The 18,915-nt window shown below is 35.2% G+C and overlaps 1 protein-coding gene across 11 annotated transcripts in view; it reads right to left on the minus strand.

Annotated features, from left to right (window-relative positions):
* Positions 1–4,823: 4,823 nt before the first annotated feature.
* ARK2N (arkadia (RNF111) N-terminal like PKA signaling regulator 2N) overlaps positions 4,824–18,915 on the minus strand; it is a 148,981-nt gene continuing 134,889 nt past the window's right edge. For all 11 annotated transcript variants that reach the window (XM_074206052.1, XM_074206051.1, XM_074206050.1 and 8 more), the window contains 2 exons: positions 14,921–15,047; positions 4,824–8,399 (listed from right to left, as the gene is read on the minus strand). In XM_074206052.1, the coding sequence (XP_074062153.1) occupies positions 8,210–8,399; positions 14,921–15,047 (317 nt within the window). In that variant the 3' untranslated portion in view covers positions 4,824–8,209. The remainder of the gene's footprint in view (positions 8,400–14,920; positions 15,048–18,915) is intronic.

Genomic DNA, 18,915 nt, shown 5'->3' on the forward strand with positions numbered 1-18,915 from the left:
ACTCAGAGCAATCTGGGTCCACTAGACAGATATGAATCAGGCCAACTGGGAGATGGTTCTGAATGTTAGTTTCAAATTACGTCAACTTTGTCATATCTCTAGTTCTACAACAGTTTTTTGATACTGTTTGACATTCTCTTTGCTTCGCTAATCTTTGTACTTTAGTCCTGAAATGGGGCTTTGCACCAGGGCTGGACCCCACTCCTGCTGCATGTACCCCCTCCATGCTGTACCTCTGGCTGAAGTGGTCATCGCTGTTTGGTCTCAACCTTGGTACACTGAATTCTCTGTGACTGTAGACTTTTGGATCTTGAAAGGTCAAAGCATCAGATCTCTAGGGAACTCTGACATCTCAGGCCAAGATGCTGGGAGTATCCTGATCTAAGGAAAACTTGCACCTATACTTGTGTTGATTGGTATTGATTAGTGTTGATACTGCCTGGTTTTTCAGACCACCGTGGGGCTTTCACAGAGTTCTCTGTGATTGCTGCCTCCAAACTCAGTTTTGCATGCTATATATGGTTTTGGCTTGTCCCTGGTCATGCTTAGAATGCTGATACTAAATTTGCTAGTAACTGCGAGATGAATTTTTTTTTTCTTTTAATGCAGTTGTAAGCTGGAAGAAGTCACTTTCTCTAGTTTCTCACTGGATTTCTTGAAAAGGTTTTGGGTGAAGTTGGAATGGAAAGCATGCATCTTTTCATTTTATTTTTTAAAATAAATTTTTCATATCAAAAACTTTCTTCAGTTTCCTTTCCCTTGCCCCCTCCAAGACAGTCATTTGTTGTTCAGATAATCAACTCTTCGTGATCCCACTGATCATATCTCCTAAAATCTGTCCAATCTCATGTTCATTCCATGACCCTTTCTATTTTTAATTCTTTGCCATCCTCTTTCCCTTTTCCCTTCAATCTTTCCTAAGATCAGGGGCTTTTTCCAATGAATTGTTTTCTCATTATATGACAAGAGTATCTAAGCTTCAGCTTCTATACTTGACCTTCCACGAGGAATACAGAGACTAAAGGACTAAATACGTAAAAGGGACATGAATCAAAAAATAAAGGTGTAGAACAGGCAGAAAAGGAAGGTAAATAGACTGAGGAAAAGAAAACATCTTTAGAAAAAGGCACAAAAAATTAAAATTTTAAAACTAACAGAACAAGTTAAAGGGGAACAGAGGAAAGGAATTCTATGAGGTGAAGAATTAAATCACTAGATAAATGTAAAAGGCAGAAATACTAACTACATCCTTTACATACTATAACATAATGAAAATAATCATTGCTTCTGGACTCACAAAAGACAAAGACCCAAATGGCTATTTAAAAATGAAATTCTAAATAATGAGTAGGTCAAACAATGAATCATAAAAACAATAATTATGTGAAAGAAAATTTTAATGATGAAACATAATTTCTGGTAAACAACTAAAGTAGTCCTTAAGGGGGGAAAAAAATCCCCTAACATTTATCAACAAAATGGTAGAGGGAGGGAAGGATTAATGAACTGAATATGCACTTTTAAAATTAGAAAGCCAATATACAAACAAGCCTAAAATGAGTTTCTCCATAAACTTGTTCTGCAAAATGAAATCTACTCAAGTCACTCATTCCTCCTCAGATTATTTTCTACACTGGCTAAAGGAATTCCACCTCTCACCTCCTTCACTGCTTTTTCAGCTTCTCCCCTTTGGATTGTGAATCCCTAAGGGCAGGGATTGTCTTAGGTTTTCCTTTATATCCTTAGAGTTTAATAATCATGTGGGCACATAGTAGGTGTTTAATAAATTCTGATTCTGACCTAAAATAAGCACAAAAGAGGAGCTATCAAAAGCTAGAGAAATAGATAAGCAAAACAAAAAAATTAAAGAAATTAGAAATAAATCTAAAAGTTTGTTCTTTAAAAAGAACAATAAAATCGATGTCAATTTGATTAAAGAGATTTAAACTATCAAATCAACAAAAGAGCAAATGAATAGTAGTGATTAGTAGAGTAGTAATGGTGGTGGTGGTAGTAGTAGTAGTATTAGTAGTGAAGGTGGTGGTGGGAGTAGTGGTAGTAGAAGGGGATAGAGCACCAGAGCCCTGTAGTCTGGAGGACCTGAATTCAAAGTTAGCCTCAGGCACATAATACTTACCTAGCTGTCTGACCTTAGGCAAGTCACTTAACCCCATTGCCTTGCAAAAACCAAAAGAAAAAAGTAGTGGTACTAGCAGTAGTAGTAGTGGTGGTAGTGGTCAACAATAATTGTAGTGGTATAAGTAGTGATATGGAGTAGTAACTGTGGTTGAGGTAGTGGTGGAAGTGGTAGTGGTAATAGCAGTAGTAGTAGTAGTAGTAGTAGTAGTAGTAGTAGTAGTGATAATAATGGTAGTGGCAGTAGTAGTAGTTGTAATGGTAGCACTAGTGTGGTAGTAGTAGTAGTGAGGGAGGTAGCGATTTATCAGTGCTTTTTGAAAACTTGTCATTCAGTTGTATCTGATTCATTTGACCTCATTTGGGGTTTTCTTAGCAAAGACTGTAGTTTTCTATTTTCTTTTCTTTACAGATGAGAAACTGAGACAAACAGAGTTAATGATTTGCCCAGGGTCACACAACTAGGGTATGAGATAAAATTTGAACCTCCCTTTCCTGACATGTTCATGTGAATCTGATTTTAATCCCTGAACTCAATACTCCATTAGAAGCAATCATAAAAACTTGAGGTTTTTCTCATCTCTCCCCCTGAAAACATGCCATATTCAAACCACTTTGCAAAGTGAAAGCTAGAGGGATCCTGCTAATATTAAAAAAATCGACATTGGCGTCCAGAACTATAATAGAAATTTCAAGAAAGGATGTTGAATGTTAATGAGTATTATTCCTTTTTCAATCTATCAATATTTATTAGGTATCTACTTTGCACAAATATATATAAAGCAAATTATGTTCAGAATTGTTGTTCATACTTTGATTTCAGGGAGGACCAATGACATCACCATGTGATGGGTAGTCTTGACTTCCACGTGAATTAGAATGAAGTGAGGCAGAGTTGCACAAAATCATCAGCATCACTCTTTCATCCACAGTCATCAAAATTCAATGGCAGGACAAATCAAATTGACTAGCAATAGTCCAGGACGCAGTGGGTGACCTTGGGATCTATGAAGTCTGTCCTAACTTGGAGTACTTACACACAGCTGCCTTCATAGCCATTCGGAACAAATCATTCTCATCTGACCATTTTACCAGGGGAAGCCTTCACATGCTTGGAGAAAACATTCCCCTAAGTCACCAATGGGTTTGAGGCATGTCAGTTATTCTCAAGCTGGTTTAGCTTCATTGAGGTGTAAAAAGTGCTCAGGGAGGCCTAACACTCTAGTGTGAGGTCTAGATAAGCTCTTTTTCAGGGCTGCTCATCCACCTTTGGAGTCCACCTATCATCCAACTCTCACCTGGCCTCCAAGAAGCTGTATCATGTGCAGCAATCACACCCAGTCAAAAACTGTCTATATTCAAGATTGTTGTTTATCATTCATAAAAAAGACCATGACATCAGGGAGATAATGTCATGACAAGCCCATGAATTGGATTTGAGTGAAGGGGTGCTGTGGAAGTCACCAGTCTCACTTTCTCCTCCAGAGCATTGGATCCAGTGGTCAGACATGAATCAGGATAACTGGATATGTAGCTGGATGAGAGGCAATCAAGGTTAAGTGATTTGCCCAGGATCACACAGCAATGCGAAGTGTCTGAGGCGAGATTTGAATTCAGTCCTTCAGACCCTAGGGCAGGTAGTCTAAACAGAGACTAAAGGGCATTCCAAATATGGGGGACAGCCAGAGAAACCTGGAACCAAGAGATGGAATAGCTTGTTCACTGAATAGCCAGGAAGCCTATATCACTGGATCCAAGAGTGTATATTAGGAATTAATGTTTAACAAGCCTGGTAAAGTAGGAAGGTGTTGAATTATAAAGGAAGGGCTTTGAATGTCAAACAGAACATTTTGTATTTAATCCTAGAAGCAATTTATTGGTTACGGCGCTGCTAAAAGACTGAAAAGGAGAAGAGGCATAATCAAAAAATGTTGCAAGGGTGAAATGGCCATTGGCCTTGGCAACAATTTGGATATTGGGTGGGGGGGTGGAGGGGGAAGTGAGGAGTCCAGGATGACTTGTAGGCCCTGGAAAGATGGTGCTGCATCAGCAATAGGTTAGGTAGGTGGAGGGAAAGGTTTAGGTAGGATGATAATGAGTTCTGTTTTAGACATTTAGAGCTTAATATAGTTCCTGGACATCCAATCTGAGATGTCTGAAAGGCAGCTGGAAATGTGAGATTGGAAGTCAGGAGAAAGTCTGGGGCAAGATAGATAAATTTTGAGCTCTAAGAGATGGTAATTGAATCTGGAAACACTTTAAACACCACCCTATTGAGTGAAACAGGAAGAAAAAACATCTCAGACAAATATTATTGTTTAAATACACTCTATTTTATTTTGTCTTAAAATAGTTTAACCTTTATGCTACAGACTTATTTCAAAAAACAGAAGGTCTTATCTTGCACCAAAAAATATATATATAACACTCTGTTTTATTATTTTTTCTCAAAGACCATTAAATACTAGATGGAAACAAGAACTAAATAATGAATGTAAAGAAGAACCAAATTTCTTTTAAAACTAAAGTTGCACATTTTAAAACATTAATTCTAAGCAATGATTTGTCTTCACTGCATCAAGTTCCAAGTTCAAACTCCAGCAACAGTAGATCTGTTAAACCACCAAGTGCATTATTGGTTCCTAGCCACACAATGGCTAACATTTCACTTTCCTGGTGAGAGGAGCAAAAAAAAAAAAAAAAAAAAAAAAAAAAAGCTTTGCTGTCCTTTGCTCTCTTTAAAATATAAAACAAAAACAAACAGAATAACATTTCCTAACTATCCAGTGATTGTGGGTGTGTTTTTTTTAAAAGATCACTACCCTTTAAAATTTGTTAAAAGAATAAGAAATATGTAGTGTTTTAAATAAAATGGAAAACAAATCCAACAGCATGAGACTAAGATACGTGATTATTTTAAACTATAAACAGTGCACAATCTGAGGAAGTTTGGTTAGGGCGCAGTTGTTTTTATATATACATGAAGTCACATCATATACATACTGGAAAACAGGAATTTAGGGGGGCTCTGCTTATTTATTTTTAACAGGAAAGGCTAAACTATGTCCTCAATTCCCTCAGACACCTCATGAAATAGAAAAAGGCAGGTAACTAACAAATTGTTTTTCCCTCTGAGTTACCTACAATGCTAACTGGCTAAAAATGATGCACATTACTAAATTAGCAAATCAGGAAAAGATATGTATTCATAATTGGTACAATGATACCAGTATTATGGATACTCAATTGCAAAGAAAAGGGTGTCCAATTAATTTGGCCCCTTCAAATAAAATAAAAAGCAAAAAACCAAAATAGCAGATTCCAAAAAGCAGCAACTACATCTTATAGGGCATGATCATACAATACATAGTCATTGGTTCAAATTCTATTTTATTTTTTAATTTGGGATACATACCAATTTGTGGCCTAGCTGTACTATTTAGCACAAAAGCAACTCTGAATAGAACACTGTCTCTGTAAGCTACTAAGGGGAATTTTTCTAATTCTTTTGTGCTACTAAATAAAAAATGTATATAGATATAATCTCATAAGAAAGAATTCCAAGGGCTGTCTAAATTGCTTTCTCACCATGGAATTTTATAAAAATTAGTACATTGCTTAAAAGTATATCTCCAGTCTGCAGGGGTTAGCAAGGAAATAACTGGTGCTCAGAATCTCTGACAAATCAGTATGCAAAAAAGATGGGCTCCAAATACCATAGAAGAATGAGAATAATGTTCATGACATTACCATCTCTCTCCTCTTCTTAGTTCCCAGATCTCTATTTCCACCACCATTTTGTTTTGGAGACTATTAGCTGATTGGGAGAATTTGACATATAAAGAGGGAAGAGGCAATAAAAGTTGAAAGGTACTACCTGTAGGTAGATCAAAAGAAGTGAACTTAGGAATAGCTCAACTCTCCTTTTCCTACTTACAATTCAAACATTTATTTACAAACAAGCCCCTCCCCCCTTACTGAGATTATATGCTATGTAGAGAATTTGTTGTAAATGGGTCAACAATGTGTAGCTTCTATAGCCCATCTACAGTGAGCTAAAGAAATAATTTTTTTAAACTGAACTTTCACTGTTAATGGTATTTACTTCAAAGGAGTTTTACAGGAGTCTGGGAAGAAAATCTAAACAAATTTCAAATGATATGGCATGATACACCCTGTCCTCTTCAAGTTGGTTTCCTTGAAAAACAGATTAAGAGGTGTGCATTCAGCTTGGCAAAGTACTTTAAGCTAAGTAAATAACAGCTTATGATATACAAAGTATTTAATAAAATAATGCCGAAATTAAACGTGAACAGTCTGAGGATGTTATTAACAGTCAGATTGGAATATGTTTCTGTTTTGGCCTCGTTTTTGGTCTTTAGCTTTGCCAAGAGGCCCATGTACAAGACAAAATTAAGATTCATAAACTAGAATCTCAAAAGCCTGAAACTGAGCAAGTGATGGAAAACAAAAACAAATAAAAAATATCAGAGAAAGGAACTGATCAAAGAACATATGATCAAAACCATATCCCTCTACGAAGAGGACATTAAGAGAGTAGAAAGGGTTCATTAAGCAATTATGTATTAGAAAAAATAAAGTACTTTAAATGTTAGATAAATAGGGTCAGGCAGACTATTCTGAATGTGCAGTTCTCATGCATGCTCTTATGATAAGCAATAGCCTCTGATGCATTAAGGGTTATAGGTAAAGCAACTTACCGATAGTTGAATTACCAGAAAACCAAAAAGAAAAGGCTAAGAAAAAAACAAAAGGTGAGGAGGTTCTGAAAGCAACATCACTTTACCCCACCTCTATACATGGTGTAATCAAAGCTATTGCTTTCTAGAAATATGAACAATAAATGATATAAATCCTAGATACCAAGTGGCTAACAATGTCACAAAAATCTCAACTTTGGCATTTCCCGAATTTTCCCTACTTTTATTTATGTAAAATCTAGAATGTTGCATCATGTGCTTCTTATGGCCTATATTAATATTTTTTAAAGGTCAGAAGGAGAAAGATACCCAAGCCCAAGACCAGTTAGGCATCAGTTTATATATAATGAGCGTTTATGGACTACGCCCTACAAGGAGAGACTCACTATGAAAGAAGGCACTTCACTCTCTTGCCAAATGCTATGCAAGCTCAGGAGCTCCTATAGCCTCCCAACTCTGGCCTCTTTCTCTTCAAGCCCAGGTAATAGGTTCCCAGTTTCACCTTTATACATTTTCCAGTTATATTTGAGTAGACCAGAAAAAAAAAGTCAATAGAATCAGAATGGAGATTTTTTTTTCTCATTGATACCAATCCTCCTCAGAAAAATATTATCCTGGAAGTAACTACTAGTCAAGAAATGCTCATTTTTCGGAGTTAAAAGTTATTGCAAACAAGAAATCAACAGAAGTCAACTTAACAGCATTTGTGATCACAACATCAGAGCAATGTCATTCAAGTTGTGGCAAGTCACCAGTCAGGGGAGTAGTCAGAAAAGGGAGCAGAAAACGAAGTTAAGAGAAAAACAGTAAAGCTCCTGTTTTCTGCTTAAAAGGACAAGCTGTTAAAACACATGTCCTACTGAGTGCCAAGAAAAGAACCTGACTGAGAAATGTGCAAATGCCCTGGGGGGCAGGAGGGCCCTGGGAAGGAAAGGAAGAGCTAATCCTGTAGGTTATAATTTCACTCACAGAGAGAAATACAAGGTTCTAAAGCCCCAGTTACAATTCACCTTGTTATAAAACTCATATTATTCTATCAGGAGTGAGGAAGGTAGAGCTAGATAGCATTTCCTCTGACCAACATTCACCACATATAACTGCAGTTTTTTTTCCTCCATAAAATTCATCACTATCTCTCTTCTTCCTAATGAAGGAGGGAAAGAGTCCTTCATTTTCCTAAATGACTTTTAAAAGATAAAACCTCAGTGTTTTTTTTAAAGGGATAGTTCTCCACAAGTTTCAATTCCACAAATGCCAAGAGCAGGGCTTCTGAATCTGAAGCAATGACAATGAACTTCTGTGCCAAAGAGAAAAGGAAGGGTACAGTGGGGAAGAAACACAATGACATCGTATTACAGTAGGTATTTCCGTCTGCTGTCTTCATCCAAGGTGAGATCAACTACTTCCGAGGGTGAAGACCAATTCTGCTGAGGAGTCACGGATGTCCATGATTGTGTTTGCCGACTGCTAAAATATTGTAAGCCTGAGCCATCCTTCCATGAAGATACACTCTGAATCACACCACCTCTTGGATGTACACACCTACAAAGAAATACCAAAAAGGAAAGTTAATTCTGCAGATATTTGCTCCAAATATTGTGATGTAAAACAATGTAGTCTCACTTGAATTGACTGGTGCCTTTACTACTAAGACAAGTCTGACATGAATATTCATGTAATCCAAAACACATCATGTATGTATGTATGTAACAGGTATGGTTGGTTTAACAAAAAAAAGCAAAGGATCACAACATTGGACGAATATATTTAAATATGTATGTGTGTATATATATATATATATGTATATATGTATGTATATATGTATATACATATGATACTTCTGAACTGTCAAGGCTCTGTCACTGGTCAACTGTGAGTATGTGCCATATCATTTCTGGGGAAGTCCATTATTTTCATTATAAAGGGAGACCTGGCATGAAATGACAGTCCCTGTCCCCTTCTCATTCTTGGAGTGACTTATTTTTTTTGTTTTATCTTCATCTTAAATGTAATTTGAGATCCTTAAACCAAAAGATACATTAGATAATTGCTAAAGGGAAACAAAACAAACAAAAAAAAATTAAGACCTAATATTAACTCAGAGCAATAGATGATGCATGTTCACCAATAATAAAAAAAAATGATGATGATGATGATGATAATAATGATAACATTAACAACTACAATATCAATTTTGGCAATATGACTTAAAAGGCAGTTACAACAATACTACAACACAGATTCAACCAATGAAGATTCCTGATACTAGAATTTACATATGGGTGAATTCCTAGTCCTAAAAAAACAAAGAATAAATATGGCACCTTTCTATCACAGCCTATCTGGGGAAACAAGATCAACAGAGTTCTGATCTGCTGGATTCAAACTCTCAAAGAGGGAGGTGGGACAGAATTATCCAACTGAGAAATGCCTTTAAGGGCTATTTGAGAGAAAAAGAATCATGAACAGATTGGATTTCACATTCCTTGAAAGGCTCTGTAAGTTTCCCAGGATGAAATTCTAAGTCAGATAGAAAGAGGGCAGCTGATGGGATCACTACCACTTGTGTCCTTCCATCTTAAGAACTGACTATCCCTAATTGAGCTTAAATGAAATCTAACAGGTGGTCTGACAACAGTGATACTGGTTCCCAAAGCAGGGCTCAGAAGATGCTACGACTATCTGTACACAAAAAGTGGTGTTGGGGTTCTTGGAACTTTCAATTCTGAAATACTACAAGCCCAACCTAGTTCAGAAGAGCACTAGATTAGTGATGATGACCAGGGACCAATGCCAGAATTGCTTCTATGAGTGTATATACTTTGTCCTGAACACAAGAACTTTAAGTTCCTGAAACAGAACTCCTATTTCTATTGGGGAATTAGTCTGAAAACTACTCCTTTGCCAACTGGGTTACCAAGGAATAATTTCCTCCTCCCAGTCAATAGTGGTGGCATCATTTAAAATTGTTGCTAAGATATAAATAACTTGATGTCTTTTCTGAAATTGGTGATTACTATAAACCTGTGAATATAATTTTAAGGCTAATTTCTGGTATAACGCTATTAAGAATCCAAGAAGCACAGTATCAAAAAAAAAAAATCAGCCCAGTTTTAGTATTCCCAGTCTGACTGGTTAAGCTATAGAAGAGTTTTGATCTAAGAATCTTAAAACTCTCTCTCAACCTAATGGCAACTTAAAGTATTGAATAAGGAAATAAAGAAAACAGTATGAGACTCAACAATGGACAAATGTGAAAATAGAAGAACTGTACATGAGAAATATTTGCTGGAAAACTATAAGATACCAATGAAATAATAAAGAGATTTTCCCCCTAAAGCCTCACACAAATAATATCTGTTAATAGGATGACTGAATTCATACAAGGAACAGTTAAAAGCTTATAGAAAACTGAAGAATCCATAGGAAAAGACTGCACAGGAGATAAGTGCTGTGAAGGATCAAGTGTAATGATCATAATTTTATAGGAATCAAAATAAAAAGGAAATTTTCATGTAATTTATATATCCTTTTGTGATATGGCCCACAGAAGTCAAAAGCGGAGCAAATGAGCTAAATGAACTGGATCAATTTGAGAATTACCCCCCACACACACAAGAAAAACATAGTTTGTGGGCAATTAGGTGGTGCAGTAGATAGAGCACTAGTCCTGGAATCAGGAGGACCTGAGTTCATATCTGGCTTCAGACATTTGACAGTGACTAGCTATGTGACACTAGGCACCCAACTGCCTCACTCTCCATTTCCCCCTTGCCCCCCTACTCAAATGTACAGTATACTAAAAGTCTGAGCATTGTTTTGAGTTTTAATGACTTAAAATTCCACTAAAGTTTTTGGATTACTCTATTTTCATTTGCATGTGACAAGAGGAGAGGATGAGGAAGAAGTACAATGCAATCAAACTTTTAGTTCCACAATGACATATTAACTCACTTGACAAAAAAAAAACCTTTCCTTAAAACCTTTCCCTGTTTTAGAGGAACATAGTCACCTTATATTCTTATCCACTGAAGCCAGTTTTTTTTAAAAAAAAGGGGTTTCACAATTTGCACTACTTGTTTAAACATTCCTATTTACTTTTCCTGCTATAATACTAAGTGGCTGCTTGTTATTTCATGGAAATATTTCTGACCGTGGGCTCCAAATCTTACACTTTCCTTCCTTTGATTTTTAACATTTGTCATTAATAGATGTATTAGCTTCTAGGAAGTTTTTACCTTATTATGCAAAAGTTTTTCCATCTCCCATCAATTATTTGGTTAAGTACCTAAGTAACTATTAGTGTTGATGACCAAAGGTGTTAAAAGTCTGAGTAAAAAGGCTAACCATGGAAAGTTGAACACAACAAGCATCTGGGAAAAAACACTGACAGGGTTCAAGGAAGATGAGAAAGTTGGGATATCCCTAACTCAGTGATATGATACAAGATTAAGAAAATATTTAGCATTTATATACTTATTATAGTGGGATCAGAAACTCATTTAGTTTGTCAAAAAGGGAGATAGACAAAGCACAGAACCCTATATATGACTGAATAAGTTCAGGGCAACACCAGGAAGGATGATAATATTTCCATCTAATTGAAAGAGAAATTTTTTCTTGTAATCTGATAATCCAAAAGATAATGATAATATCTCACACTGAAACCAAGTTGCCCACAAAATATCAAATGGAAATGATGATGTTTGGATAAAGAAAAGAAATTCAGTGCATTATTCATCAACACAAAGCAGCCATCAGCAAGGTTTCATTCAACTATTAGCTCAGAAAGCATGCTTTCTAGTGTAGAACTACATAAAGGAAATGTGGAATCTAAGTGAACATATCACAATTGCAAATAAAGGAGCAGGGAAAGAGTTTAACATGCAAGCAAAAGAAACTATTCAAATAAAAAGGCACATACATCATAACCAAAATGATTCCATTCAAATACCAAAACACTTCCAGAGAGGAAACATGGCACCAAACCCCCAGACTCAGAGTCAACACAACCCCCCAAACAACCACTCAAGGACAAAGCCTGAGTTTCATAAATCCTCAAAACTTCAGTAACAATGTGTAACATGGATAGGAAAGTACAATGAGAACAGGACAACTAAATCCAAACAAACATCTGACTGGGCATGCACATCAAACTAGAACAAAAAGATGTGGATCAAAACCTAAAACCTTTTTCCATGCGATAACCCTGCCAGAAGCCCATCAATACTTCATAACTGCAACCCTAGACCTGCAAGAGAAATAAATTCCAGATAAGATACAAGCAACCAAAAGGTGCAATTCTGACGCAACCAAAAAGAAAGCCTCCCCATCCATTTCATGCCCTTCAGCCTTCATGTTTAATATGGAAAACACTGAAAAGGAAGCAGGTCAGCAATTGTGGAAGGCCTAAAGAACACGGTCAATGAAGACATCCTCAGAGTCCCAAGGACTATGTCCACACGCATGTGCTTGGGTCAGTTTAAATGCTTCAATTGTGAGTAAAATGGGGGGAAAAAACCAGCATTTTGGTTGAATGGGCTTTGAAATGCCATATTGTTTTTAAAATGTATTTGCCATCTGTGGGAAGAATAAATTTCTAATAAACATACAGAACCAAAGACTCATTTCTTATATTTCAGGGTTTAAAAGAACAGAAGAGAATGCTGCAAGATACACTGGCATTTTACATTTATTCATTTGGCTTTATACAAAACTGAGACCATATGTCTTTATTCAGTGAACTTATAATCTTGGTAAACAAAGAGGACAAAAATCACAGAATTTAGCAAGACAAAAAGAAAATTTTATAGAATTGTTGTGAAATTTTTCAATTTTTCCTGAGAGCTCTTCAATTTAGTCAGTGTGGGTAAAAGATTTTAGGCATGAAAGTAAAGTCAAGTCTTTGTGATGGAAGGTAGATTGGAGAAGCAAAACAGAGGAAGAGATATAGCTAGATAATTTAGGTTTATGGTCTTAGGAAACTGTGAAAAAGCAGAAGTCACCAAGATAGACATGAGCTTTATTAATTAAATGATGTGCCTAGTCATGAAGAAAGAAAAGAAATGGGAGATTTGGGAAGGAGTAAAGGTAGAAATAGTGTGATTATTACTTTTATTGGGAAGTGGATAAATTAAATTTTGTATTAGATAAGAAGAAATCAATGAAGGGCAAAAGTGCTAATTGTATTATATGGTAATTCTAACTGATGTTATTCTAAATGACATGAAGGAAAAAGGAAATAATAGGGAGATCAAAATTAAAAAACCTAATATTTAAAATGTACTAGCTTTAAACTAATATTTAAAATGTATTAGCTGAACCTGAATAAGTCTGGACATGGGCCTGAAAGAGAAATTTTAAACAGAAAAAATTTAGAAGGAATTTTATATAGATGAGAAAAAGGAGAAAGAAGCTCATTATAGAGTTGAATATCATAAGGCTAATAATAGCTAAGAAGACATGGAAGAGTATTTAATATAAAAGAAAAATGGCAAAGAATAGAATAATATTAGGGAAAATGAGTAGCTCTAACCTCTTCCTAGTAAGGTCAAGTTAGTAAGAAGGTAATACTAAAAATGATAAAAGAAAAAAGTGTGAATCCAATGGGAAATAGATAAAATATGAACACAAGAGAAACATGGAAGTTGGGAGGAAAATAAGATGAACAATCAAAGGAGATATTTTAAGAGTCAAAATGTAGAAACTAGTACAAAAGAAATATAGTATAAAAGAAAAAAGAGGTAGCCAAAATTCAAAGATATTTCTGACAGTCAGTAAATTGTACAATAAGATGCAATGGAGTAGGAATAGTAAAAAATTAATAAAAGAGAAGAAAACAGAATGGAGAAGAGGAAACAAAATTTAGAGATGGTGAAGAAAGAAAAGAATGAAAAAAGAATGACGGGAGAAAAGATTGGAAAACAAGTGATAAAGGAATATGTAGAATCAAAGAAGATTCATGATATTCTCTGAAAAATTCCACTAAGGGGAAAATGCCAAGTCAAATCCAAAATGCTGAATTTATGATTGTCAGAATAAATCTCACTGTATCAAGGAACAGATTTCTCTGAAAGGTTGGTTCCATATTAGCTCTCATTACAAACACATCTCAAAAAAAAAAATATATCCACTAAACATAGATAATAGATTGGATTTCCTTTCTACTTCAAATTTATTTGAAACAATGAGAAGAAACTGAGTTAATTTTTTAGGCTTTTCTGAACATCCCAGATCTCTAAAAGAACTAGGTGGAAACAGGAAAAGGAAGGATACAATCTGTACCAGGTACTGTGATATTATCTCATTTAGTCAAGTGAAAAGCAACAGAATGTCAGTTCCTTGAGGTCAGGGATCATTTCAGTCTTTGAATTCCCAGCACCTCATCAATGCCTGGTCCAGAATTATGGCACTTCAAATGCATAGCAAATGGTAGGAGATGGACCTAATAATGAACTTCCATTTTGATTATCTACTTTTTACAAAAGCATTTGAGAGTTTAAAGCATATCTTTGATTTTTAACTACCAGTATCAGTTAAGCTAAAGTTAAAAGAAGAGAAAACTGAGTTAAGAATAACGACAAAAATCTTATGGTGCTTCTTCATTTGTAAAAGAGAGAAAACTAACATTACCCAGGGTCTTAGCTTTCAAAAGTTCCCTTTCGTTCAGTCATTTCAAGTTATGTTCCTAAGCTCTAGAAATTAGGAAGGAAAACAGCAGCAGTAACCCATTTAAATATACAGAGCATTCCAAAAGTCTTAGTGCAGTTTGAAATTGTTAAATCTAAAAAGAATGTTACTCCTGCATTAGCTGATCTGTCAAAATGTGAAACAATGTTGTACTATATACTCCTGAATTTAGTAACTTCTACGTTCTTAAAAGGAAGAAGACCCCTCTACAGAACAAGACCTCCCACTCATACTGGCCAAATCATTTGGTCAGTCCTTTCCCTTTATGTTTCTTGGGGAGAGGGGAAGGTTACAGTTAGGAAAGAGGTTTTAGTTTTTTTAACCCCAGTGAAAGTAAAACTCAAAATTTTAAATGAAAAAAATTACTATCCTACCTTGCATGTTCTTGAACTCCCACAATCTCTACTTCACTGTCAGAAGAGGCAATATTAATCTCTTCATTGAGTTGTGCATTGCCAGAAGCTGTTTTGTCACTTGCAAGAAATCCTGGATCCAAATGACCTAAAAGAGATAGAGGAAAGCCAAGCACTGTAATTTGATTTCTTACAAAGAACAGAAAATTCTTGAAGGCACTTTTTAATCCAGGGTCAATCACAGAATCAAGTTACTTGATTAGAATAAAATGCAGTAGAAGTACTATTTATATAACATACTTCAAGATTTTTTTTTTTAGGTTTTTGCAAGGCAAATGGGGTTAAATGGCTTGTCGAAGGCCACACCGCTAGGTTATTAAGTGACTGAGGCCGCATTTGAACTCAGGTACTCCTGATTCCAGGACTGGTGCTCTATCCACACTGCACCACCTAGCACCTATACTTTAAGATTTTTTAGCTTCATCTTGGCTTGCTTTAAAAACATCTCTCAGGACAGACCTATCTCTCAGCAGAAATCTACCAAGGAAAATGTTAGATTAGTGCTAAAAAAAAGAATAAAACTCTATCCCTGAAAAAATTTTAGTAGAAACAGAATAATTAGAATTCATTACCAATATTATACTAAAATTTTCTTTTAATTCAGACATTTTAACAAGTTTTCTAAAGGAATGAGCTCTTAGCAACAGTGAAACAAACTATTAAGAAGGGGGAAATTAATCCTTTACACATTTTCTAATACTAATAATATTCATTGTTACAGAGTATAATTTTTACAGTTTTTACACTGAGAGTATAAGTGCATAAGTTTATAAAGAGCTTTCTTCAAATTTACCTCATGAGATAAGCAGCATTATCCAAGAAAATAAAGGGTTCAAAAACGTGATAAATTAGAATTCCATGAGAACAGGGAACTTTTTACCTCCTCAGCACTCACACATGATCTTCTAATTAAACTGACTTCTCTAAATTAAGGTGATATAAATAATAAGTTTAACTTTATGAAGTTCACTTGAAAGTTCAAGTCAATGATCCCTTGTATCTGATTTATGATTTATATAAATTTACAATAATGTCTCACTTTTCAGACTTAATACCTATAACAGCAGATGTAATTGAATCAATGTATGAAAAATTGATCCTACTTCCAAAAAGTACTTCTAAAGAAAATGTGAGAATTTTATGAAAAAAAAATGACTTCAAAACAAATTTTTCCAACCAATTTAAAGCATTCAACCACAGTAAATGCTCAAAGGCCACAACTAATGACATATAATCCTAACTATGTAAGTTAAGTAATGCTTTGTACTATAAAGCTTTCCAAGGACAAGTATTTCTCTGCAACTTCATTTTCCCCATCGAATTAAGAAACACCAAAGATCCAAATGGTTACAGGATTTAGACATAAAAAAAATACTATAAGCAAATTAGAAGATCAAAGACCAATTTACCTGTCAGATCTATGGAAAGGGGAGCAGTTTATGACCAAGAAAGAGATGGAGAATATCACCAAAAACAAACTAGATGATTTCAATTACATTAAATTAAAAAGACTTTGCACAGATAAAACCACTGTAACCAAGTTCAAAAGAAATGTAGTAAACTGGGAAACAATCTTTACAACTAATAATTCTGACAAAGGACTCACTTCTAAAATATACAGAGAATTGAGTCATATTTGTAAAACAAAAAGCCATTCCCCAATTGACAAATGGTCAAAGGATATGCAAAGGCAATTTACAGATGAGGAGATCAAAGCAATCCACAGTCACCTGAAAAAATTGCTCTAAATCATTATTAGAGAAATGCAAATTACAGCTTCTCTGAGGTACCACCTCACACCTCTCAGATTGGCCAATAATGATCATTGTTGGAAGGGTTATGGGAAATCTGGGACACTATTACACTGCTGATGGGGCTGTGAACTCATTCAACCTTTCTGGAGAGAAATTTGGAACTATGCCCAAAGGGCAAAAAAATTGAGCATACCCTTTGATCCAGCAATACCATTACTGGGTCTATACCCTAAAGAGATGATGAAAAAGGGTAAAAACATCACTTGTACAAAAATACTTATAGCAGCCCTGTTTGTGGTGGCAAAGAATTGGAAATCAAGTAAATGTCCTTCAATTGGGGAATGGCTTAGCAAACTGTGGTATATGTATGCCATGGAACACTATTGTTCTATTAGAAACCAGGAGGGATGGGAATTCAGGGAAGCCTGGAGGGATTTGCATTAACTGATGCTGATGATGAGGAGAACCAAAAAAACACTGTATACCCTAACAGCAACATGGGGGTGATGATCTACTTTAATGGACATGCTCATTCCATCAGTGCAACAATCAGGGACAATATTGGGCTGTCTGCAATGGAGAATACCATCTGTTATCCAGATAAAGAACTGTGGAGTTTGAACAAAGTTCAAGGACTATTCCCTTTAATTTAGAAAAAAAAAAGATACCTTACTGTCTGATCTTGTTATCTCTTATACTTTTTGTTTCTTCCTTAAGGATATGATTTCTCTCTCATCACACTCAATTTGTATCAATTGTACAACACGGAAACAAAGTAAAGATTGACAGATTGCTTTCTGTGAGGGGGAGTAAGATTGGGGGAAAAATTGTAAAACTCAAATAAAATCTTTAATAATAGGAAAAAAAAGATATTTAAAAAAATAATTAAGAAACACCACTAAAGGGGTGGAATAAATCCCTGCATTGCTTCTTTGTACTTGGGTTTTCTGTTCTGTCAAATTTGGACATGACTAAATGTCACTTTTCAAACTTCACAGAACTGTAAGATCTAAAAACTGGAAGGGCCCTCCAGAGACTATGCAGTTCAGCCTCTGTATACAAAAAGCAAACGCATTAGAGCATACCCAGTAAGGATGGTGTCTACTTGACGCCTTATTCATTCCAATTCTTGCAGTTCTAATGGTTAGGAAGCTTTTCCCCTAACATTAAGTTTAAATTTGCCTCTTTGAAATAGCTCTTCAATCATTCCATGGCCAAACAAGTAAAGTCTAATCCCTCCCCATAATGACATCCCTTTAAACACTAGAAGCCAACAATCATCCCCCTTCCTCCAGACCTGGAGTTTTCACTTCATTAGTCTAAATATGCCCAGCTGCAACAAATGCTAAAAGAAAAAGGTCTCAAGGCCTTTTATCACCTTGTCTTCTTTTGTAAACTGTAGCTTATCAATGCCCTCCTAATTCTTTTTAGAAAACTGTAACTTTTTGTTTAGTATCCCTTGTTGTTTTTTCAAATTTCATACCTTCAAATCCTCTAGGAATCTTATATACGTATCTGTATCTCCCATTAGAATATAAGCTGCTTAAGAGAAGGGATAGTTTTCATTCTCCATAATGATATTTCCAGTAGCTATCAGTGTCTGGAATAAAGTAGGTGTTTAATTAAATTGCTTTTTGATGGACTGATTTTTTAAAAAAATGCCTACAAAATTCAAGGAATTGTGTAAGAAAAAATGTTACTAAAAAACCCAAGACAACAAAAATTAAAAAAAAAATCAACCTAAAGAAGCTTACAATTTAATATAGGGATTTCTTTTCTTTTTTTTAAAAAAAGATTTTGCAAGGCAATGGGGTTAAGTGGCTTGTCCAAGGTCCCACGGCTAGGTATTCATATTAAGTGTCTGAGGCTGGATTTGAACCCAGGTACTCTTGACTCCAGGGCCGGTGCTCTATCCACTGCGCCACCTAGCCACCCCAGTATAGGGTTTTCTCAACCTTTTCTGTGTCATGAACTCCATTGTTAATCTGGTAAAATCTATGGATACCTTAGAATGTTTTTAAATGCATAAAATATAGAATATTGTAAAGGAAACCAATTATATTAAAAGAAAGTTATTACAATATTTTAAAAAACAAGTTTACAAACCCCAGATTAAGAACTCATTCTATTAAATAGCATATAGATGACTATAATGCAAAAATGAAATACAAATGCCCAAGAGGAACTATTCAAGGTACTTTT

This window comes from Macrotis lagotis, chromosome X (assembly GCF_037893015.1).
Source record: "Macrotis lagotis isolate mMagLag1 chromosome X, bilby.v1.9.chrom.fasta, whole genome shotgun sequence".
In the NCBI taxonomy this organism is placed as follows: Eukaryota; Metazoa; Chordata; class Mammalia; order Peramelemorphia; family Peramelidae; genus Macrotis; species Macrotis lagotis.